The sequence below is a fragment of the Brachionichthys hirsutus genome, chromosome 1, assembly GCF_040956055.1.
Source record: "Brachionichthys hirsutus isolate HB-005 chromosome 1, CSIRO-AGI_Bhir_v1, whole genome shotgun sequence".
Classification (NCBI taxonomy): Eukaryota; Metazoa; Chordata; class Actinopteri; order Lophiiformes; family Brachionichthyidae; genus Brachionichthys; species Brachionichthys hirsutus.
Window position 1 is genome coordinate 13,537,437 of NC_090897.1, and position 24,826 is coordinate 13,562,262.

Below are 24,826 nucleotides of genomic sequence, written 5' to 3' on the forward strand. Positions count from 1 at the left end.
GGCACGTTTGCACATCATCACACGAGGCGGTCTTTATCTGTGGGTAAAGAAAAAGGCTGATGTGGTTGTCTTTCACGCGTCGGGAGTTTCTGATCTTTGCACAACTGTCAGAAACTGTCGGTGAACAGCGTACGGGTCTTCAGCGGGAACTCAGAGCTCAAATGTTATGAGTCGTCTCAATAAAACATTCAGTAAATTCTCTGTGCTTTTACTGGGGTTTGTGTTTCATTGCTGGTTTTACAATGTTCAGAAATTTGATGAGTGAACGTTCGGTCATGTTTGACTGGATGGTCGATGGTTGAGAAGTTTAGTTTAGCAAAAAATAAACTAAGACAAAGACACGACACGTTTTTGCACGGCTGCTTCATCACTTTTATGAAATGTGTGGTATCTAACAAATATATTAATTACAACCCAACTCAGTGTGTATGCTGAACGCTCTATGTCTGTGATGACAGGACCGATGAACCCTGTCTGATTTATTCTTCTAGATACTAAATCCATCTTGCTTGGCATGAATTTATGCAAAATAATCTGAACCTGCAGCCACTGATACCTGATGTTGTGTTTGTATGAAGGTCCATGATTTGTTTTTACTCGCCTCCAGATGGAAAGTAATCCCTAGACCAGACATGGGCAAACCCAGGCCCGGGGGCCATATGCGGCCCGTTGGTCTTTTTAATCCGGCCCGCCAAACTTGTCCAAATGATATAATTAAATAAAATTGTATTCTAATTAAACCTCATTCATTTGACCTTTTCCCTGTAATGCTGCCTGTAAAAGGCCAAATCCTTTAATGCTATAGCTTTCATGTGTCATTTATATTCGCTCACACAAATACTCCATCCATCTGTTCTTGGTCCGGCCCCTCTGTCAAATTTTAGAACCTATTGTGGCCCGCGAGTCAAAAGGTTTGCCCACCCCTGCCCTAGACATTGTATAAAATTGTAAATTCGCCTACAGTTCAGATTCAGAATCGGTTTATTGCCATTGTCAATGAGGGTTCACAGACTAGGAATGCTTCTCGGTGAAGTCGTGCAACATGCAACAGTAACGACAATAATAAAGGCTATGCGGTAGCGTACGCCCTAAAAAGTAAAAAAAAAAACATGAATACAGAACACATCACAAAAACAGCAGCATCAAGAGTGGATACACAGATGTGTATTAGCAGCAGTAAAACTAGTAAAACTTACTTTTAGACTACCTGCTATTACAGGATGTTGCCACTAGAGGGCGAGTTTCACTCAATGGAGTTTCCCCACTTCACATTAGATTTAAATCTAAGGACAGGTTTCGCCATTCTTATATAGAAAGAAAGAAAATATAATTGATCAAAATGTAAAGAATTGTACAGGCAAAAAACATACACGATATACTGTATATATAAGGCCTGCAGTGCAGAATAAACTGCACTGCAGTAATCTGGCATCAAGCAAATGAAAGTATGGATGAGCGTTTTCTAAGTCAGAGGAACGACCGGATTCGGCTCAGCCGTATAAAACGGAGGACGACTTTAGTCACCCGAGTGCCCAAGGAGTAAAACAAAACTCTCAGGTTTCAGATTTGGAAACAAACAATATTTTCAGGAAACGTTTGAACATCCATTTGATGCCATTGAAGCGGGGCCTGATGAGGGACGGATCAGTGGTGCCGGATTAAGCGGCACATGCGCACACGTAAACACTTTAAGGTGACGTTTCGAGCTGGATCTGTGTGAAGGCAACGACCCAATGCAGGTCCCATCTTCTATTGCTAAGGTCAACACTGAAAATAATGTCCGTAATGAACATATTTTACATGCTCAGTTAAAGGTTGTGAATTCAACACCCTAAATTCAGTATTTTATAAAGGGCATCAGATGATTCAGGTCCCTCACATTCTGCTCCACGCTCAGACTGTCCCTCAAACGTTCTCTTTGCAGTTCGAGACCAAGGATCTACCGATGAATGAACCCAACTGGGAGGGCCTGGAGACGACGGCGGAGGGTTTCTTTTAGCTGACAGCTCATGCTGGGATGACGGAGTGCTCCAAACATTAATTATCAGACAGTCTCTGGAAAACACTTTGTCAAAAAGAGTGATGAGGGGCCGTCAGCGAGGGAACAAATCTGAGTCGGCCGGGGTGAGAGGAAGGGCCTCTCATTCACGTGGGGTGTGTGTGTGTGTGTGTGTGTGTGTGTGTGTGACTGAAGCTTGATGGGAATTTATTTCACACCGATTCAAATAATTTAAAGGCTTCACATCTTTTAAAATCGGCCTTATCATAACACGATGATGTCCACACACAGACATAACTTGTAACGGACATGCAACGATCTCTCCACTGTGTAAACTACTGGAAGCTTCGAGGGTTCAAACTCTGCATTCTGCATGTCGCAACGAAAACACGAGGCTCCGGCAGCCAGAAACTTTCCGCCCTTTGTCTTTTGTGAATATGAGCTGCTCATTTTTGAGCTAAAACGACTTTGTAGGATGCAGAATGTGGATTCTGCCACTCCTCAAACTATTTCAATCTCTTTATATTCACAGATTAGATTAGAGCTCTCAGAGGTGGATAGATCAAAAAAAAAAACCAAATAAACATAAAATACAGTTCCATGCATTTTATTTTTGCTTATTAGGGTAAACTAACCCTTTAGAATGCAGTCCAAATTCCTCTACATGAAAGGGAAGTAGATTAAAAAGCCTTTTCCAGCAGTGGACGTCTATGAAATCACTAACCCCCCCCCCCCCTAAAACCGATACCTGAAGGGTTTCAAACTATTTGTGTTGTATAAATACATTTATTTCTGATCAGATCACACGCCTGTTACCGAACCCGATCCTTAATATAGCTCGTTCATTAGGAGGCACGATGCGAAAAATAAGCCATGAAGAATGTGTGTGTGAGAGGAAGAGGAGGAGGAGGAGGAGGAGGTTTGGTTTGCTGAATGGGATCACCACACACACACAGGGAGGAGAGAAGGAGGGAGGGAGCGCAGAGGCAGATGGAGGGAGAGACAGCCTGAAGAAAGGGACAGAGACAGACGGCAGGAGACACGTAGCTGACGCACCCCTCAAGAAAAATGCCCAATTTTGAAGGCACCTGGAAAATGAAAAGCAGCCACCATTTTGAAGAGTTGCTCAAAGTGCTGGGTGAGAACAAGCTTCTTCTTTTATCTTGGATGGTTTGTGTTCAAGTGAGAGAGGCTTTTTAAAATGACCCAGGGTCTGAGCTCGATACCATGAGAGGACCATTCCGAGACGCATGCGAGAGACTTGAAGCACAGAATAACTGAAGACCATACTTGCATTGTATATTTCACGGCTGACATCGGGATCAATGGGTCAAACTTCCGCCTGATCAGAGCACAGGCTTTGCTTTCAGCTTTTCATTTTGGCGCGTGGCTGCAGGAAACCGTGTCAAAAGCAACTGCTTAGGTTGACCCTGCCTGGGGTCAACCCACCTGGGATAGATAACTCAACCCTGGGTAAATCAGTCAAACTGAAAGAGGGGCGGATCTTCGCTCAGTTCACATCCACAGCGTGACAGGAAGCTTTCTACCTGCTCCTAGGTGTGAACCCCATGCTGCGGAAGGTAGCGGCAGCAGCTGCAGCCAAGCCCCACGTGGAGATAAGTCAGAACGGCGAGCACTTCTACATCAAGACCTCCACCACGGTTCGAACCACAGAGATCAACTTTCTCATAGGGGAGGAGTTTAGCGAGGAGACGGTGGATGGGAGAAAGTGTAAGGTAATGTAATAAAAAAAAAAAAACTGTGAGCGGCTCATGATGAATTCAGAACATTTCATTGCTATCTATTTACCTGCATGACAAAAGCAACGACTTTGGGGATTCCCACTTGCACTTGAACACATCACTTTGATTGGTCTGCAAAACTGCAAATATTCACATGGTTTATTTTAATTTAATAAAAATGTTAAAGGGGGCGGGGGAGCAGGGGGGGGGGGGGGGGGGCACCCAAACCTCATCGTGTGTGAAGCTTGAGGGGATTTATTCTATTGGAATTAAGGGGAATGAAGAATCTGCTCAGAAACCTAAAACACGGTTTCTTTAAAAAAAAAAAAAAAGGAGATACAGGAGATGAAGAAAGTCGCTCTGCTGTCTCGTCTGTAACTTCACCTTCCTGCTGATGTGCCGTTGAGCCAGGTGGCACAGAGGTGACAGATACATGAAACCTCATTGCGCGCTCGCCCCTCCACAGAGCCTGGCCACGTGGGAGACAGAAAACAAGATCCACTGCAAACAGACTCTCCCGAGTGGGAGCGGCCCAAAGACCTTCTGGAGCCGGGAACTCAGAGGGGATGAACTCGTACTGGTGAGCGGCTTGAAGCTGAACCACACATATGGTGAAAGATCAAACACAGAAAGAGACAGTGAAGTGCCGGACTCGGGTGTATAAAGATCCAGGCTTGAAATTAGTTCTTTTACAAATTTTAGTCCTTCTTTTCAGAAAAAACCCTCCTGTATTATAAAAAAACACGGAAAAAACACAAACTGCCCCGCCCAAACAGCCTGAACAGGAAGGCTGGATGACTCCCAGTCTCATTATCTCCCAACAGATAAAACAACAGATGTTTGGAACATCTGGAAGAGGATGAGGTGTCAAATTTGGAATTTGTCGTCTTTACCGTTTCTCTTTCTGCCGATCAGAGATCTGAGTGGTCCAAGGGACAATCCTCAATTTGTGACGAAAGCACAACCTGAAGGAAAATGCTGACGTCAGAAATCAGAATCAGGAAAGGGGCAGAAACCCGAAGTAGAGAGATCACAACCGGGTGTTTGCTGATGACGGATGTGAAACAGTCGAATTATCCGGTCAAATGTTTTTAACAAAATACAAAGTACCTCCGTGGAGATGTTCTGAACTCTCATCGGGACACACACACACACACACACACACACACACACACACCATCCCTTTCTAATGTTTCTTTCTTTGTCCAAACGAGGGCGTGGATAAACATCTCTTGAAACAAGACATTTATTTATCATGATGGAATGATTCTTTTCATGACTTTATCACCTCAGATGCAAAAAGAATTCTCATCCATACTAAAACATTTTATTTTCACTCAGATCTTAACGTGAACCAGATGTCTGATCAACCCCCCCCCCCAATCATTTAAAGTTGATCTGGCTCCAGGATCACAAGGAAAGAACACAAATTATTTGCTTCTTTTTGCAGAATTAACTTTTCTGGAGTTCCACAGAGAACTCCCACATGCTTGCTGTCAGACAAAACCTCAATGATCCTGCACCCGTTGGAAACACTGGATCTGAGATCGCTAACAAAGATAATTCTTTTCTGCAAACATCTGGGCCTGCTGGGGTTTATTAGCCAGATGAGCAGCAGAGCTGAGTTTAGTCTGGCTGCGGTGGAGATACTATAAAGCCGTCAGTCAGGCAATAGTTTGAAATGAATTCAGATTTTCAAACCGGGCAACAAAGCTTTGAAAAGAGGCTCAATGTGTTTTTATTAAAGATGAGGGTGTGTTCGTCTGTCCCCCCTCTGTTGTAGTTGCCTGTAATCTAATGCACAAGGCATGTGGGGCTGAATCGCTGGAAAGAAAACACGACTTTATCGGTGAGGAGATGAGCGATATCCCTGTTGTCCTGTCAGTTCACTCACGCCTCTTCTTACTGCGCTCGTGTATTACGTAAGCGTTAAAGACTTGGAAGATGGAGCCCAGATGGAGCAGACAGACCGATCCCTCGGCGCTCTCGTCACCCCGAGTTCACGTGCTGCTGAATGCTGACAGATGTCGATGCTGGTTCTAAGATCAAATGAAAAAAATCTACTCAAAATTCAAGTTTAAATATTTTAATTCAGCCTTTTATTTGTTGGTACTTCCTCATTGGGAACAGAAAATCACCTCAAAAAAAAAAAGAAAAGGCTGTGGTGGGAAACTAATCGAATCTTGAGGATGCAGAGCTACTATGGATCCTTTACGTTTCAGGATTGATTTATTTTTGGATTTATGCAGTCCAGTAGAGGCTATACCTATGATGAGCTTGATGAAACCACGTGGCCGCCATGGCGTCCTCTTTAATTGTTCTCATTGATCAAGTTGTTGAGAAATGCCAATGGAGCCGCACGCCACGAGTCAGATGGCCTCGTCTGAGCTCCATTTTTCAAAGTGAAGGCCTGCTCAGAGATAATGATGATGTGTGGCGCTGCAGTCGGTCATAATGCGAGGCCCCTGGGACCCTCATAAATCTTTGGACACGCCCCCACCCCTTACCCGAGGCATCCTGTGTTTCTTCCCCAATTTCCATATCATTTCGTCGCATCTGCTTCATTAGCAGGCAGCCGTGTCAAATGAGGATCACGCTGGCCAGCATTTAGGGGATTACCGGCGAAAATGAACCGGAGCAGCAGAAGATGTGTCGACTACGGAATCAGTGCTGATTCAGGGTTACAATGAACGAGGCCGAGTTAAACATGTCACACATCTAAGGACAATAACCTGAAAAACTCTTCTCATTTTGATTAGAAAGCAGAACATTTGATTTTTGACTTTTCATCTCAACGTCAAACACGCTAGTGAAGTGTGACGACTTAGAAACTTGCTGATGATGACATCACATAATCTTTTTTTCGTTTTTTCTTTCTTCCGCACAATCTCGTTTCAGATCCTCGGCGCCGATGACGTGATTTGCACAAGGATCTACATCAGAGTATAGCAGAAAGGTCTTCCAGCATCCGAACCGTCAACGTGAACACTTTCACAAACAAACAAAACTAAAAACTACATTTTGGTATTTCATGTTTTGCATCTTCATAACAATCCCATGTTTGTATTGAAAATTACTGCACATTTTCTACCACTGGAAATTAAATGACTCTAAGGAATTACTTCTTTTAATTTCTGAAAGGTGCGGCGGTGAAATCGACTGCTGCTCATATTTTCATCGGTGTCTGTGTTGACAGGATCACTTTGTCAGCAAACGCAAAAAAAGCTCTTCAGACTTTAGATTTGATTGCAGGTACATAAAAAGAGGCAGCTCCTGTCTAGACCCCCCCCCCCCCCCCCTCCAATAAATAAAATGATTTCGATTCACGCTGTAGAAATCTGCGTGTTTGTCGAGCGACTGCAGATCCTGGTAACGCTCAGAAGTATTTGCGGTGACTGATCATCATTTAGCCTCCGTATAATGAAAACGAGAAAGAGTTTCCGTTCGCACATCAAACCGTGCAGCCTCCGCCAGGTGAATGATGTCGCCCTCAAAAAGCTGCTTCTGCCCAAAGGTCTAGAAATGTTTGACCAAGCCGCCGTCTTTTGTGAGGATATTTTAATGTGAAGCATCATAGTAACACTCAAATGTACAATATCATCAAGTCCAGACAAGAGTCACGTTAACCGAGGTACAAACATCCTGTATGTACAATCAACTCCACAGGTCTTCCTGTGCTGGTCAATATAAAACACAGTGAATCTAAAAATAACTGATGAAAATAAAAATATCTGCAAGGCCAATTCCAGTTTGATCTGACGAACTGAAGAGGAGAAAAGAAAGGAAGCGACGTCTACACGCTTTTCTTTTCACATTTGTAATTGAAAAAGATTTACAGACGGACAGCTTTGATTCGCTGTGACTGAAAGAAACGATCGCCTGGCTTCGTTTCCTAATCCTTACTTTGGAGTCGGGGTTTGTCGTCAATACCAGGCTTAAAGATTTTCGGTTAAGTTAAAAACGCATAAGAATGAATCTGGCTTCTTGAAAAACTACCCAAACATACTTTCTAAAAAGGCGAAACCGCTGCTCAGCAATATTTGAATCAGTTTAAAACCCGCAGCTAAGAATGAAGCCGTTAACAGAAGGGGTCAAACCACAGAGAAAATGGGTTGTGTTTCTACTAAACACATTCTTCACAGACCAGGAAGGAATGAGAGCTTGAATCAATTAATCTGTACAACCTCAGGTGAAGATCGACAGTGTGTGTGTGTGTGTGTGTGTGTGTTTGGGGGCGCTACACATCAGTAACATCTGATTTAATAAAATACATATTTATACAAATGTTTGGGCGTTCATAAATTACTGCACTCGATACACACACAGCTGTGTTGTATCGATGTCACCCAGCTGCTGCCATAGCTGTTGAATATAAACAGTATATATATATATATATATATATATATTATAGACCAGCAGAATGGGAAACGATCGGGGGGTGGGGGGGTACATGTTTACACGCGGAAGCCGGACAGCACCCGTTTTAACGGAGCGGGTACAAAGAGAAATACTGATGCTGATTGTTGGCCTGTAAAATGATCAGGTGGCGCCAACAGAAAACCGGCAGCAAAGTCAGAACAAACTTCCTGTCATCTATTAGGACTCATTCATAAAAGAAAGGTAGAACAATTATGGATCGACTCCAGAACGTTTCGGCAACGGAGTCCGGGAACAAAGAATATATACAAATCAAAGTAATCCCTGGCAGAGTCTCTCGGGATAAAGGACTACAACGTCCCGTACTTCACCCGGTACTTGTTCACGCGGAGGTAATGGAGGAGCTCCGGCTGGCGGGTGGTGGTGCAGGACCGCATGCCCTCCTGGCTGTCACCCATCAGCCACCTGTGGCCGTCGGCAGCCATGTCAGAGGTCACGTTCTCCTTGAGCCAGACGTCCAGCCAGGCGTGAAAGCGTCTGTGCAGGTACGTGTTAACCCGCTGGTGCGACTGAAAGAGACGTCAACAGGCATCCATCACGGCTCAGTCACCAGAACGCTAGTCCAAAAGTACCAGCGGAAAGAAGGAGCGTCTACGGGACCTACCTGATGAGCCCGCGTGAGTGCTGTGTGTCTGTACATGGAATCTTCCGACTTGCAGACGTAGACCATCTTGTAGGAGTTGAGCTTGAACGCGCACGCCATCCTCGGCTCGCTCTCGCCGTCCCGCATCTCGGTCATTCGCTCCCGTCGCAGCTGCTCCCATCCTCTCTGGCACTTCCTGATCCGCCTCAAATTTCTGATGGGCCAAAGCAGAAGGACGACCATGAACAATACCGACACCAGAGAGATCCCTCCGATCACGTCCACGCAAAGCGTTTACCGGGAAAGTGCGCACAAATTTCTGAGATCTGTCCAGTCTTATTTTCACTCGAGCGTGGCAAAATGGTGTCGGCGCGTCCAGCGTCACTTTAACTTATCCTCAGAGAGCCACTTTTGCGTCGTAGTAAAGTCAAATTTTAGAGGACTGTCCCTTTAAACGACTAGATTTAAACCCATGCATTGTAAGAAACAGAATTAGATAGGAAGTCAAATCAACCGTGCGAAACGTGGATCTATAAGAGCAGCAGTCGGAGTATTTCCAGACTGCGCCCTCACTGCAGACGCAGGTCAAATTTAAATATGCTTGGCAAAATAAAAATATTTCTCTAAATTGGAAATTGATCCTCCTTATGTGCAGGCATTGAAATGCAATTATTCACCCCCCACCTGAATGAAAGTTTTAAAGGAGTACTTACCACCGAGGGGACAGGTGGGCGGGACAGAATGCCGTGAAGCATTTATTTGCATTCAGGGCTCCACTTAAAAGACATGACAGTGAGGCCAAATTCAAGTAGAGACTGAACAACACTAGAAAAATGGTTGCCTGATTGGATGCCAGTCAAAAACTCAACGTGCACATCACCGACAAACGTAGAGCGATGCGATCGTGAGATGGAGAGACGAGACAAGTGGAACACAAACAGCCAGAACCGGTACCGCTACAGGAAGTAATTTTGCAAAGTCTTTCGACCTCTTTGTGCTGCATGATCCCGCATAGATTGGATGGAAAAGAAGGACAAGATGTGGGCGAGCCCAATGACGATTCTCAAAACATGTGCAACGGGTTCAATAAGAGAAACGAACAAGACGTTTGTGCGTTTCATTCAGACCGGGAATGTTTAATGTGGGAATCGGCAGCAAATCTCAAAGAGAAAAAAGAGAAGCGTCGAAAGCGATGGATGCCCAGATGAGCGAAATGCGGTGCGGCCAACATGGAACCATACAGCAGTGAAAATGTAATAATGACTTTAAATAAAACATATTTAAGTCCTGCATAGGATACAATAAATAAATAAAAAACTGTCTCATGAAAGGACAACAGTAAAAGTAAGACATTGCCAATCTTGCTTTAGAATAATGATTTCAACGGTTCCAGCTTCGGTAAGATCAGCGACACGTTATTCAACCCCCAACCAGAGGTCAAAGCCAGGGGGGGGGGGGGGGGCAGGAAAGAAAAACACTGACATGAACACACAATTTAGACAATCATTTTATTTACAAGTCCTGCTCCTCTGTACATGTGTTGCAGACAATGTGCTTGACCAGAGTTTTTAAAAACTTATAAGCACTCATCTGTGTCGAACCCAAAATAGATCTCACCCCCCCCCTCAAAAAAAAAGAAAAAAGGTTGCAATGGAAGAGCGCTACTTGCACTTAAAATGATTACAAACATAACACTGAGTAGAACAGACTTAAACAAAAGGACATTTCAACATGTACATTTTCAAACAGTGATTAAGTCGCACACAGGACCGAATAGCGTCACAAGCAAAGAGCATAAGAAGGTAGAAAAAGGAAAGCGTTGACTTCTGTGTCCTCAGGTCCAAACAAGAGCGGCCGTCTCTCACACTCGGGTCAAAGACATGGCAGAATTCAAATGGAAATGTCTCGCTTTCAGGTTTGGCATCCAATTGTCTTTCTTTAGTTGTTACACAATGACAATAATTCAAACACAACACGGACGATCGCAACAAATGACTTCTTGTACCTGTCTGCCAAGAAGAAAATTCACCCCTCCCGCCGCCATGATCAAGCTGAACTCTTTAAAAAAAACCTCACTGTCAATAAAAAAAAAAAAATATTCCATTAAAATGAACTGAATCACTGAATAAATAAATTCCATTTGTTAAAAAGATGGCAATTTAAAGTGCTATCTTCCACGTGAGGTCAGACGGTGAGGGAGTCGCGTTGGATTCTCGACAGACTGGAGACGTTTTCTCTTTTCAAACTTGCACAAACACTCTTTCAGTCGAGGCTTGCGCGGAGCCGCCGCCGCTTCGGTCTCCGAATAGAAACTGTGTTTGGCAGCTGGCGTGTCTTGTCAGCGGTGGAGTGGCTGCCCGGCTGACGAGCGCCTCGGGACAGATGCTTAAACCGTGCAGACAAGAGGGGGGGAAGATATGGCTGGGGGGCCTCACCTGGGGAGGAACACCGGCTTCTGGGCAAGATGGTCGCGTAGCTCCGGGGACGCAGAATCCGAGTTGAGGTATCGGCCCACGTAGTCTGACCACCTCTGTGGACGGAGCCGTAAAAGCACATTTATAATATAGATATAACAATAGAATCCAGATTCTGAAGCACATCTAACCTCTAACGTACATCTACGGTAACTACATCATACAACTATTACAGTCGCCATGTGGCCAGGAGGATGGAGAGAACTGATGGAAGATAGAAAACAGTTAGGCTGTTGTGCATTTACTGACTGTTTATTCGCAGGTCAGCTGAACCAACAGGGCTGTCGGCCTTCAGATCAGGGGTGGGCAATTATTTTTTTCCATGGGGCCACATGAGAAACAGAAAATATTCTGGAGGGCCGGGCCAAAAGGCTGAACTCAATTCTACATAATATTAATTGTATTTCTTTACATTAAAAGCATGTAAGAGTATATGTTAGAATTAAGCAATGAAATGTCATTCATTCAATTAAATTTCTCAAAACAATGGTAAAATAAATGTGACTGTTTTACCATTTGTGACTCATATCAGTGAACATTTTCAGTCACATTCACTCTGAAATACATTTCGAGTTTAATATACTGTTGGAAAGTTTTGTGAAGGTTCTTAGCATCCTAAAGACATCACAATATTGTCTTTGTGCTCATTAAGAAAGACACATCACATTGAACTGTCCATGCATGAGATAAGATTAGAAAATGTTTTATTTTGTAATTTCCAATTACCGGTAACCTTACACGGGCCGGCCAGTCAACCAAAGGGCCGTCTGCGGCCCTGGGGCCGTACAATGCCCCGATCTGATTTAGGTGAAACTGAACCAATGGGACGCCCAGATGATCTACATTAATACCTCCGAATCCAATATTGTGAGGACAAAATCCGTTACAATGCATCTGATCTACCTACAGTTTGTGCAACATAAACCGCCGCCCTGGTGGATGAACGACATTAGAGCGCTGTAAGAGTCTCACCTCGCCGTCCGCCGGCTCGTCAGAGGTCTCCTCTTCCGTGTCCAGCAGCTCCATAGCCAGACTTAAAGACCCTTGGCGCTTTGCGAACGTCAGCTAGATTGAATGAAATCAATGAGAGGAAGCAGCTTCGACAGATTTGGACCCCCCCCCCCCCCCCCCCCCCCCAGCGACACTTTCTGCACCCGCCATTACCTTGAAGCAGTTCTCGTCTGACGTGAGATGCTCCGCTTTGCGCTGGTAGACCCCCTCGGCTGCGGCCCTGGACGTCTGCGTGGACAGCGTGCCCCCGGTGGCTCTGTTAGCGCACTCACTCAGGTACGCGTCCGTTACGCGGGCGCACACGTCGTCCGTGACGAGGTGCTGGAGCTGCGGAAGAAACAGGTTCAGGGTGCAACTGGATAAAACACAATTTAACCGTCCACCTTAGACTTTTAAATATAGCCACACCCGACGTTCTGGTTTCCTTTTTTTTTTTTGCTGGACTGCATTAAAAAACAAAAAAGCTAATATTGACATATTTGAGTATTAATGTAAGAACTTAATGATCATTCTGTACATTTAAAGTTCGGTCAAATCTCATTTGCGGAGATAATGTTGAGCAGAAAAGACACGCAGCCCTTTACGTTAAACTACTCTGGAGTCACTTTCCGGTACATAAATCAAAAGCACATTAACGCGCTGACCTGGCGGACAATGCTCTGGATCAGTTTGTCCATGGTGAAGGCAATGTAGGCGTGAATCGTGAACATCTCCCTCAGCGAGTCCTCGTATTGGCTCGGCTCCATGTTTCCGTCTAAAAGATTGCGCACCATTTCCAGAAACACCGAGTAATAGTCCTCGACGTCGACGTCCACTGCGGGAAGAAAACAGTCGGCGAATCACAAACTAGGATGCGGCATGGCTGCGCTTTGGAATGGCGTCCAACCCTCATCCTCCCAACGCGGTGATTACGGTACGTCAAACGTTACGGGTAACAGATATTAAAACGACGTACTTGGCTCCTTCATCTTGAGCTGGATTGCGGGATTTTCGCTCTTCTCCCGCCTCAGCGCCAGCAGCTCTCGCTCCCACCCTCGCGCGCGAGCGTCCTCTTCGATCTGCTTCTCGGCTTGCCTGTAGATCCTCAGCAGGCGGGAGCAGAGGATGTGGTGCAGGCGAAAGAAGATGTACCAGTTGTTGTTCGCAAAGAAGAGGTTGTAGGCGTCATCGGTGCCGCGCGGCTTCTGGGCCGCGGCGCTGCCGAAGAGGAGCTTGGACTTTGACGGGTTGCTGCCGGGGAGGCCATTGTGCTTCTTGGGACCGTCTTGATCGATCTCCGTGTCGTCTTCCTCCTCCTCCTCCTCCTCTTCTTCTTCTTCTTCCTCCTCCTCCTCCGCATCAGAGAGCTCGCCCCGTCGTGCAAACAGCAGGTCCGGGATGAAGTGGTGGATGATCTGTTTTATCTTGTACTTGTCTTCTTTCTGGATGCCCACTTGCCGCTTGACGTGGTGAATGATGACGGCGGCGGCGTCCTCCAGGATTTGGCCGTCGTCGTAGGCGACGGTCACGTGCGGGCCGCTCGGCGGCGGCGCGGCGTTTGCCTCTGATGTGCGCTCCTGCCGCTGCGGGACACAGACACAGATATTAATATTAGACATTAGAATTCTGGACAAGGGAGAACATTCTCTTTATAACATGAGCAGGTAAACAAAGTCCCATTAATCAGAATACTTTAATAAATAATCCCATATGGAAATTATTAACATCTTTATAACATCTCCAAAGCAACCCCGACGACTCGTGTTCGCTTACGTCATCGTATAACATCTCGATTTCATTGAGTAGGGTCTTGGAGCGCAGCACTTTGGTGTCGTTCTGCTTGAAGTTGATGCCCTGATGGTCGAGCGACTTCAAATAATATTTCTCATTCTGCTCCTGCCAGATTTTGTTGAAGCCTCGTTGGGCTTCTCTCCATTCCTCATCCTTCATTTTTAATCTGAAACACAAAAAGAGTGACTATTGAATGCCATATAATTAAGAGCTGCTCACTAAACACTCAAATTAGACAAGAGACCTTTTCAGCACTATGGGGACGGACGCAGCTGGGCTCCTGCTGAGACCGTCGATGATGTCATGGGCCTTGTCCCCGTATATCCTCTGGATAGCTTTGCGGTGAATGACCTCTGAAGAGCCGCCCATTGTGTTGTCCAGCTTGAAGCGCAGCTGCTCCTCGGAGGACATGCGGGAAAGCCTCCGCTGCACCGTCTCCAGGGCTCGGATCGTGGCGAGGTTGGCTTCCAACACAACATCCAGCTGAGGGGGGCGGAGCCACAGGGAAAAGAGTAATGAGGGATTTTTGCTGATGCCTGATTAAACGAAAGGTTACAGGAAATGGTTTAAAATGAACATGCAAATCGGCGTCTTTGCTGTGGACTCTGGAGCAGCGTATTTATCGGGACAATATAAATCAAGGACCGAGTTTCCCTCCCTGCAGTGCGAGTGGACTCACCTCAAAACGCTCATCCTCACATCTGTAAATGTGCTCCTCGTACGGACTCTTCTTGGAGCTCACAAACGTAGAATCCTCAGACCACGATGGAAAAGACACCCACGTGTCGTTCAGCACCTGCAATAAGACCGGCAGAACGCGGCGCGTGGATTCAGGCGAAGGTTTTCGTTTTGCAATTATGCAGAATTCACAGCAGGCAAAGATCAAGAACAACGTCAGCAATCAGCCAAACCTTAAAACGCTTTATCAGTGGGATCATTTCCCTGTGTCCTTTATAAAAAGAGCACAGCAGGAGCAACAGGTCTTAAATGAGGGGGGGGGGGGGGGGGGGGGCAGTGGAGATGCGTTTTCACATGACAGCTGACAGAAAGTCAGCAACCACGAGTCCTACAGTTTAAAAACTAGACACTCGTGTAGGCTGATGGTTTAGGATGCTGCTGACCTGGACAAAAGAATAAAACGGCAAAATCCAACTGGACAGAGCGAGTCACGAGTCAGATACAGCCCGACTTTGTGACGCGGCGTCCACAGAGGCGACTCACCTCTCTGCAGAGCGGCGTCCTTCCCGTGCACTTGGGCTGCTGGTAGCTCTTGGGCAGTGCTCTGTAGCTGAACCCCAGCTGCTTGCAGGAATTGTAGTCGATCTCCATGGCGATGCCTTCTGTCGCACGCTCCTTGGGCAAACGCATGGCATGGGTCGATTCCCCATGACTGGATTCTCGGTAGCCGAGAAAGTTTTTGAACCACGTACAGAGCTCTGGAAACTTTCTGTCAAAGCCACAAAGTATATGCAACACTCATGTTTACCCGACTGAATAAGGAATATTATTCAAATTCCACATCTGACAAGTACAACGATACAATGCTAGGTCTTAAAAAACAACAATAATTACTGAAATATTAGTTCTGAACTCAACTGTATGAAGACAATAGTCTGCATGTTTAAACTCACCCAAGGAACGGGAGGACTAGTTGCACCAGTTCAGCACGCGAGATGACTTCCTGGTTGAAAATGTGAAGGCATCTCATGAAGTTGTCGTACGCCTCAGAGCTCCGTAGAGTCTTCTTTACCTTTAATGACAGCAAAAACAAATTCAACGAAAAGCAGACACTTGAGATGATTTCATCACTTAACTAGAAAACAACAATCAGGGATTGCAGACCCTCGCCTCCAATAGACTATTGGATCTTGTGAGACAGTAAACAGGGCCTCCGGATCAGAGGGGCCAAACCTGCTCTAGCTTGCTGCTCCGGAACGTACTACAAGACTCCTTCTGGACTCTTTTTCCCATCATGCCATTTGTGTCCCTCCCTCTTAAAGTGGCAGTTTACAGCACAGGCACAATTCCAGATGTAAAAGTAATTCTAGAATCTGGATCCAGATCCGGATCAACGCCATTCTCGGGGAGGACCGAGCCACGGACAGAACCTTGCTTGTGTAAAAATTTCAAGTCGATTGGGTTCCTAGTTTTTGAGTTATGCGCTCGGACAGACAAACAGACAGACAAGCAAACAAACAAACAGACAAACGCACCCAATTGCAATACCCTCGCCTCCCCTTCGGCGAAGGTAATCATGTCAGACAAACAAAAGACAGGTATTAAACAGAAGAACGCCGACCTTCTCAAAGAACATGGTTTCCGTGCTGGTGCTGTGTTTGCTGACGTCGCTGATGCTGTAGTCTTTTCCCATTATTTTGGGTTTTTTCTGCAGAGGAGAAAAATAAGTTACTTTGGAAATGGAGCACTTTCTCCAATGATAAATGTTATCTAGCTAGCCGTTTATGCTGGTGCTACTTCTGACAGCACACTCAACGGAGACCAACATGAAATGATCAAGGAACATTTATTTCTCCCGTAAATGCAGCACGTCATCTGTCACGTCGTCTGTTAAGTGACGACATTAGCGTTCGCGTGCTGCAGAGCAAATGTCAGAAAAACTATCACAAACGCATCAAAGCATTCAAAGAAATAAAAGAGAACAAACGCTCAAATTTTTAAAGACAGAGGCATGAAACGGTTTCACATGAAACAGATGAACTGATTCTCTGCAGGTCTCATCTGGTTGAAAAAACCAAAAATCCTCCCGACACAGAGAAGAGCTTGAAGACATTTCACCGCTCGTCCGAGAGGCTTCTTCCGTGCCGACTGGATGGAAGGGAGTTCCAGACAGTTAACCCAGAGGGAGTCGTGGCGGTCCTTACCTCACAGAGACAGTTGTTGAATTCCAGTCATGTAGGCCCCACCTACGAGCTGAAGGCTCCTCCCACACCTGGGAGGTTGCAGTCGCCTGGCAACCGTTTCGATGATGTTTGCTTCCCACAGTCGGTCAAATTGAGCTGCACAAGGGTGCATTGTACACAGAGGACAGCCGATGGGTGAAGGCCGCCTCCTCTGTTGAACGATGGCCGTTCAAGGTGCCCTTCAAGTGCCGAGTCCCGCCCTGAAGTGTCTGATGAGCTCTGCTGCACCGCCTGCTTGAGGAGTGGTTGCTTTTCTCACTCCTCGCGGCACCGAACTGCTTATACCTTTACATCTGAGTGTCTGCCTGGGATATGTATTAGAGATCTGTTATTAGCCCCCCCTCCACATATGGTACGAGAACATCTTTCCGTTGGCCTCCCTTCTCTCTGTTGTCCGTTTTTGGTCTTGGTGACTTTAACAAAGGCCCAGTTGGGGTATCCACACAGTGGCGTGTGTTCTTCGTGCGTTTCTTTACCTTCTTTGGTTGTTTTTTAGCCTGATATCTTCTAGTTTGCGTTGCGGAGGGTTCTTTTTTCTGCATTACGCAGTCCAAAAACACAGAGCTGTTGTCCCTGACATCTCCCCTAGTGAGCTGCATGTTGCTGTCCTTTGTGAATACTTTGTGAACACTTCGTGTCATCCATGTATCTGAAAAGTACAGTTTTGGGTTCTCGCCACTGTGGGGCCGCCTGATTTGCCTGACTGTGGGAAACAAACAACACAACCATCACCCAACCCAGGTGACTCCAGCCTCCCGGTGTGGGAGGAGCCTACAGCTCGTAGGTGAAGGCTACGTGACTGGATCTGCACCAGGGTTATTATAGTTAACGAAAACTAACGAAAAAACGAAAACTAGAATTGAAAAAACATTTTCGTTAACTAGAACTAATAAAAACGATAATTAAAAGTGAACACGAAAACTAACTAAAACGGTATTGTCCGTTCACAAAACTAACTAAAACTAATAAAAATTAAAGACACTAATCTCTTCGTTTTCGTTTTTATCGATTTTGAAATTGATTTATTTTGCTCGGAGTTACGTGTGCCGGCGGCTCCGTCCGGCTGTTCCCGTCACTGCTCGTATAGAATCGGGTTGGTGACGTCACTACCGACGGAAGCCGACAGGAAGCGCCGAGCGCTCCAGCCCCGTGTGGGATTTGTTTATTACGACGGAGAGAAACAAGAGAGCTAGGTCGCTAGCCCCCCGGCTAGCAGTTAGCACCGCGAAGGAGACAACAATAAGGGACTGCTTTTAACCTGCACTGACTGATGCCCCCCCCCCCCACACACACTGGGGGGGGGGGGGGGGGGGCATGGCTCGGCTCGCTGCATTAATGAGACATGAGAAGAAGACGAGCTGCTTGGAGCCAAGCCCAAAGTGAGGAGCCCCCTCATGGAACCCCCTGATGGGGATGACGACGAGGACACTGAACACGTTGGTGAGTGGTTCTAGTCCCAAATACATTAGTCTTGTTGACATTTTATGCTGATATAAAATGTAACAATAATCAGTGTTGTAAACTTTAATTGATATTAAAACCCCATAAAGTCCCAAAAGGAGAGGAAATATTTTTTTTATTTTACTCATTCTGATCCAAAACCTAAAATGCCAATCACAAATGTTAGAGCCTCCATCTGCTAAAACCTGAAATGTATAATTGTCACACTGAAATCATCGTTATTGTCATGTCATGATTTCATATCTAATATTGGGCTTCATTATAAATATACAATATTAAATGGGTTATCCTGGGGAAACTAGTTTAGGGTGCTAACAGTGTAAGAAATTAAACATCATGAAACAAGTAACGTTATTATCCCTGCTGTAAAAACAAGAGTTATTACAGACAGTCCTAATTAATACATAATTATTTAACTGTACTATTCTTTGTGTGTTTTACATTTGTTTGTTCTTTTTGCTCAGAGCTTCACCTGCCAGATGGAGAAACCAACAAGTTCCAGAGGATCCATGTCTGGCTCTCCCCCTTCAGCTCACCCTGAACGCTGCCTGAAGCACCCAAATACTGACTCGCTGATATCAAGAGCAAGAAAGCTCGTCCACGCTGAGAGCAAATCATCAGCAGCAAATAAAGTATTAAGTCCGAGATTGTAGCACGTTAGCAGCTATGCTGCGGACTGTTACGGTTGGTTGTTTAAAATTACTGAATAAATGTTTTATATGTTATCTTTTGTTGAGTTGTATTATTTTATTATATTTTAATCCTGCATCTGACAAATAACTGAAAGTATGAAAAACTAAAACTAATAAAAACTAAATTAAACTAATAAAAACAAAACTAAAACTAATAAAAACTAACAAATCCACTCTAAAAACTAACTAAAACTAACTGAATTAGAGAAAACAAATTCAAAACTAACTAAAACTAAACTATAATTAAAAATCCAAAACTATTATAACCCTGATCTGCACAAACGTAAGGTAAAGGACCTTCGTGCCTCCCATCCTGTAGAGCATCGGCCCCCAACGTTTTTTCCTGCCACGGCCTGGTTTCATGGCGGGCAATTTTTTCGCGGACCAGGGGGGGGGGGGGGGGGTAATTAAATTTAAAAAAAGCAATATAATCTTACCAATAAACTTTATATTATACACTTGCAATAACTATTTAACAATTATTACACCAATATCTACTCGCCATTAGTTATGGTCGCAATAATCGCTTGTCCTTCATGTTCAGGTTTTTTTCTTCCATAAATTCCACATTCTTGTTTTTTATTCCAGGGTTCTTGGTCTCTATGTGCTGAAGCCATTTTGACCCCTTCATTGCTCGTTAACGAAGCCAGTCAGCTGTAGATAAACCAGAGTTTTAAGTCTGACTCCGGGTTTGTCTGTTAAATTAATGTATTTTCTTCCTCCTCTTCAGTTGGACTTTCCCCTTACCAAAGAAGCTCTCCAAAGATGTTTGTTTTTTAATTTAATTTTCACTAGTTCGTCTGTTTTTAGTAACGCATCACGCATAAAAATTCACAGGTGGATGTTACGTTGGAGAAAATCTGGTGGTTTGTCAAAATAAAACAACGTTTAGACGCTAATAATCGATACAACGGAAATTGTATACATTAGTTATTCATTCTGTGCGCCCAGGCAACAAACGCCTTACGGACCGGTGCCGGGCCGCGGCCCGGTGGTTGGGGACCACTGCTGTAGAGGCGTGTACCTTGACGACTGGCGTGGCTCCCACGCCGCCGGGTCTCCTGATGGGCAGACCGTTCTGGCTCAGCCTCTGCTTGCTGTTCAGTAAGGGTCTCTTCACTGTGCCGCCATGATCGTTACGCACAGACTCAGCCCTGTCGGGTGTGGTCCTGCCCAGAAGCTGAGGGGAGCATTCCAGATCATAATTCTCAGCACAGAAAGCGTTCGTATGTACAATAAGGCGTAAACAAACGAGCATATTCCTGAATTGTTCCGGCGACACTACATCAAAATATACGAGTGCCGATCGATTTGACAAAAGAGAAAACCAGACAGAAGTCTGGAACCCAATAAAAAAGGACCAAGAGGAACGTCTTAAGAGACTCACCATTGCGCTGTTTGCGTCAGGCAGGAACTGTCCAAACTCTGACAGCAGGTCTTCCTGGTTCTTAAAAAGTCTCGCCACCTGAGTGTAGACCTCCTGCTCAGTCAGTGCTGGAGTGTAGCTGCCTGCCGCCTCTTTAGCATTTCTTTGCTCCTTCTGTAAAATGTGTAAAATGGGGTGGCGATATGGCCTTAAAATGAATACCCAAAGCGCCATACATTAAGGAATGTGAGGGCCACAATTTATGAAAACCATAAATGAAATAAAGCTGCAAAGATATGCACAAATCAATCATCAAACAATTTACGAGATGCTTTATTATCCTCACAAGTTTAGAACCATGCCCCTTTCTCTTTGGCTGATCTGAACCCCATTGATCCACAGGTTATTACTACTTTATATGCTATATTGTCCTACCTGGTATGTGTGCAGGATTTCCAGGAAGGATTTGTAAATGTCCGGTTGACCCTGGAAGCGGTTCTTGATCTTGTTAACGTAGTTAATAGCGTGGTTGAACTCGACAGGCTGGTTGTTCTGGAGAGACGGCCCAGTGGACGGCGTGCTGCTCACAGGCGTGTGGGACTGAATCGACGGCGAGCGCGGCGAGGCGTAAGATGGGATCGATGGATTGGGCTGGCTGGTGGGCGCGTGGGCCGGAGACTGAATCGGCTAATGGGAGTAAGAGAATATAAATGTCACTGCAGTCACAAGAAAGAAAGAAAGCAACACTTCAGAGAAAGTAATACAGTAACTAGAATTACCAGTAATAGATTATGCCTTACAACCAAACTATTTATTTACTTTGTTGGATCAATGTGGAAAAACTCAAACCAGTCTGTTCAAACTTGGATTACAAAAAAAGGTAAATTATCAATGTTTATATAAAAGCCGTTATGCAAATGATCAAAATAGCGACCTCTATTTTACCTTGCTGTTTTTACTTGCTGCGGTTTGGGCGGGGGTAGGAGGGGCGGTGCTCGCGGCAGCGTGCTGGCCAGCCGGTGGCAGATTCTGGTGCTGAGGGTGGCTCGAAGGTTGGCTGGATGTTCCGCTTGAGGGGATGTTATGAACGGAAATACCTTGAGGGGTGATGTAGTGGATTTGCCCTGGTGTTGTCACGTTGACCAGCTCATTGGTTTGAATCTCAATCTTATATCCCGGTGGCAAGAACGTGTTAAACCCCATAATGAGGTCTGGGTGGCCCTTGAACAGCTGTGACACACGGTTGATCACTCCAGGGGTGTCAATGCTGCGGAAGCACAATGAGCGGCAGCAGTTTAGGATTAGATTCAACAACAACAAAAAACCGGGTACACGAAATTACGCACAAAGCATTTGGCACAGGAATTCAATGGAGAATTTACCTCTGTGACTTGAACTCTTTCATAATGTCAAGGAAATCATTGTAAACTTGTGGCTGATTCCCAAACTGTAGCTTCACTTGATCCAAATAGGACAAGGCATCTTCGACCTACGAAGAATAAAGAGAAAATAATGGCCTTATTTATAAATCCGTGGTTGCAGAGTCACCAGTTTATCAGCTTTCCTTTTCCTGTTTCTGAGCAAGTCAATTTAGGTGGCACCTTAAGTCGCTGGAATTGCTGCTGTCCTTGGGTCGAGGTCATGGGCGTGGATGGATGGACGTGACCCTGGACCACTGATGGGCCCTGGGACTGAACTGCTAGGTTGTGTGGATGGGGTCCAACAAGGGGTGATGTATTGTGTCCATGTCCACTTGAGCTTTGCGACATTGTAGGCACCTTTTATCGGAAGACATTAGATTAAATAAAACATTGGTAAAGCTTAAGGGTGCTTGTGTTCGCAGAGGTCACAGACTTACAATTACATGCGTGGTTTATTTTTTTTTAAACAGAATATTGTAATTCTGATGCCACAAAATTCACACTTTTTCATCAACATTCAGTTCATAGAAACAACAGTTTCACTTTTGTTTAATCAGCTTCCAATGACAAAATGAATTTTAAAGTGTCCACATGAACAAAGATGGAAAAATAAATCAAGTCTTGTGAATTCCTTTATTGATGGTTTTAAGATTTCTCAGCAATATCCAACTGAGCATAGGAGCAATTCCTGCATCACGTAGAATAAAACATTACCTGGTAGCCCTGGGGGAGAGAATACTGGATGCCAGTCGATGGCTGCATGTTATCCACAGCTGCCTCTATCAGTGTCGGGCCTGGGGTGAGGGCCTGGTGCTGGAAGCCTTCTGCAATACCTTGAATGGGGAGGCAACGCGATTGCTGCTGCTGAGGCACAAATATCAGTTCCTGGTCCTCCGCATGCCTTTTCATCGTATGGACATGCTCGAAGGGGCTAAAGCACAAAAAGACAGCAAATGGATGGTGGCGCATTTGCAAGTGCATGAAATTCAGAAAATATTCCATTATTATTTAAGAACAAATGTATTAGCAATATCTTTAGGAATAAACATTAAGGCAAGGGTGCCAATACTTCAGGTGTAAATTAATTTGACAGTATAATAAAAAACTTTTCACAGATTTAATGTCAGGAAATCGGGAGAGTTGATTTAAGTCCATTTTAAAAATAGATACATTTAATGTTAGTTTAAAAAGGTTTCTCTGGCTGCATACACTCAAAAGTCATAATTCAATACGTGTTTGGTTAATACGAACCACAAGAATATAAAAAAGTATTAATCAATGTGGCAACAAGAGAACAATAAAATGACAAAGGAAAAAAATATGAAAAAATGTCATTCGAGTTCAGCAAACCTTCAGAGTAATTTATCAGTACATAAAAAACAACAACAACACAAACTAAATGACGTTTACACAATAACGAATAGACCGCAAACCTTTGTCTAACTCTAAGAGTTCTCAGCAACTTCCATACGCGTGTATGATGAAAAGTAATTTGCTGACCGTCCCTAAGCAAGCGTAAAGGCGAGCTGGTCGGCAGACGGAAGCCATTGAGCCCCGCTGCCTGCCTTGCGCCAGTGCGTGCGCCGAGGCAGCGCCTGACGAAAAATCCAGCTTTACGTAGCATTTAGCGAAACGAGACGCTTAAATAGCAGGCGGGAGAGAAGTCGACATTAGTTGACAAACGTACTGACATTTCTCTCACAGCCAACATTTTGCAGTCATGTAGGCGTCTCTCTCTCTCTCTCTCTCATCCCCTCCCCTCCCCCTCTCTACCGAACACCGAGCGTAATGCCGTCCGTGAGCCGAGCGCTTTCACCCGTCTCATGGACGGCGGCGGCTATCGTTTGAACTCGAGGTTTTACGACGAGCGGATTAGCTATCGCCCGTAGACGCGAGGATAATACGCAGACACGCAGACGGAGCCCCTGTACGCCGGTTTGTCGTCACTCGGTCGGGGGGGGGGCTCCTCCTACGTTACTGCAAAATCCCGACGAGCTCAACGCGCTTGCTAACTGTCACCGCGCTGGCGATTCGGGCAAGACGTCGATAAGAAACCGGCCACGTTTCATCACGCCCGGTAGCGCGGCCGTCAGATCGGTGTGTAACAAAAGGCCAACCGCTACACTTGGAGACTTAAATAGTCGGCAACAAATGCCGCGCAAGGCTAACTGGTTTAGCTCGGGAAGGATGGGATCTGGCTAACAAGCTAGCATCCCTTGTACACAACATTAACATCAAGTTGGGTGAGAAGTTCGGAAGAAAAGGGTCTCGCCGTCACACCGACGACCTTTCTGAGAGAAACGTTTATATAATTTACAAAAACCGATTCGCGTAGCGAGTACAAACTAACAACAAATATGCATGTTGCACGATCAAGCGGCTCGTCTTTAGCATGCCAGCTAACGTTCATTCGCCGCTCTCGGCTTGCTAGCTTGACCAAGTTGTCGGCGCTGCAAGCTAATGTAGCCGCTACCGAAGCCGCAATGTCGAGTCGGAAGACGAACGTACACATAAAATCTCGACTTACCACAGAAACGCAACCGGAGTTGCATCGCTGTATAGTGGATAAGGATATATATCAGCCATAAGCTACGTTAGCACAACAACCAACCCCCCCCCCCGTCGGTACAGGCTATCCAGCTAACTCCTTCACTCACCAATCAGGACGGCCACCAGCAACGATGCGAGACACCGGCGCCGCGCAACCAACCGGGAAACCGTTACTCCCGTGTTCACGGAGCCGTGGCAAAAAGAAAAAAGTGAAGTTCTATGAAGTGGTCGCAAATTAAATGTATTAACGTAATGACTACGTCGCTAACCACACTGTATGTATGGAGCCGTGTTCGGCGAACACAGAGGCGTGGCTGGAGCGGTAGGCGGGTCCTCTCCGCCCAGTCCAGACTGGGATTGGTCCGATTTCACAAATGAAAACAAATAGTGTGACGGCAG

At 45.4% G+C, this 24,826-nt stretch overlaps 2 protein-coding genes across 2 annotated transcripts; one reads left to right on the plus strand and one right to left on the minus strand.

Annotated features, from left to right (window-relative positions):
• Positions 1 to 2,964: 2,964 nt before the first annotated feature.
• Positions 2,965 to 6,844, plus strand: LOC137915700 (cellular retinoic acid-binding protein 1-like). The gene is made up of 4 exons (XM_068758858.1): positions 2,965 to 3,137; positions 3,557 to 3,735; positions 4,208 to 4,321; positions 6,640 to 6,844. Exons 1-4 carry the CDS (start codon positions 3,068 to 3,070, stop codon positions 6,688 to 6,690), a joined length of 414 nt encoding a protein of 137 aa, XP_068614959.1. The 5' UTR covers positions 2,965 to 3,067; the 3' UTR covers positions 6,691 to 6,844.
• Positions 6,845 to 8,468: 1,624 nt separating this feature from the next.
• Positions 8,469 to 24,627, minus strand: LOC137901781 (paired amphipathic helix protein Sin3a-like). Its single transcript, XM_068745857.1, has 21 exons — positions 24,535 to 24,627; positions 22,592 to 22,808; positions 22,058 to 22,234; positions 21,839 to 21,945; positions 21,402 to 21,723; positions 20,892 to 21,143; positions 20,478 to 20,630; positions 20,115 to 20,270; positions 16,316 to 16,402; positions 15,648 to 15,766; positions 15,238 to 15,463; positions 14,696 to 14,812; positions 14,261 to 14,499; positions 13,999 to 14,182; positions 13,202 to 13,808; positions 12,891 to 13,060; positions 12,400 to 12,573; positions 12,208 to 12,300; positions 11,197 to 11,291; positions 8,783 to 8,975; positions 8,469 to 8,687 (listed from the first exon to the last, which is right to left on the minus strand). Exons 2-21 carry the CDS (start codon positions 22,784 to 22,786, stop codon positions 8,469 to 8,471), a joined length of 3,885 nt encoding a protein of 1,294 aa, XP_068601958.1. The 5' UTR covers positions 22,787 to 22,808; positions 24,535 to 24,627.
• Between the last annotated feature and the right edge of the window lie 199 nt (positions 24,628 to 24,826).

Bases quoted from the DNA above. Each gene is read 5' to 3' on its own strand.
- LOC137915700 (XM_068758858.1), top strand. From the start codon at position 3,068: ATGCCCAATTTTGAAGGCACCTGGAAAATGAAAAGCAGCCACCATTTT. The intron at 3,138-3,556 runs GTGAGAACAAGC...ACCTGCTCCTAG, and splicing joins AGAGTTGCTCAAAGTGCTGG to GTGTGAACCCCATGCTGCGG. The intron at 3,736-4,207 runs GTAATGTAATAA...GCCCCTCCACAG, and splicing joins TGGATGGGAGAAAGTGTAAG to AGCCTGGCCACGTGGGAGAC.
- LOC137901781 (XM_068745857.1), bottom strand. From the start codon at position 22,786: ATGAAAAGGCATGCGGAGGACCAGGAACTGATATTTGTGCCTCAGCAG. The intron at 21,144-21,401 runs GTAAAATAGAGG...TACTCCCATTAG, and splicing joins CAGCAAGTAAAAACAGCAAG to CCGATTCAGTCTCCGGCCCA. The intron at 12,301-12,399 runs GTAATGGCGGGT...CATTCAATCTAG, and splicing joins CAGACGAGAACTGCTTCAAG to CTGACGTTCGCAAAGCGCCA.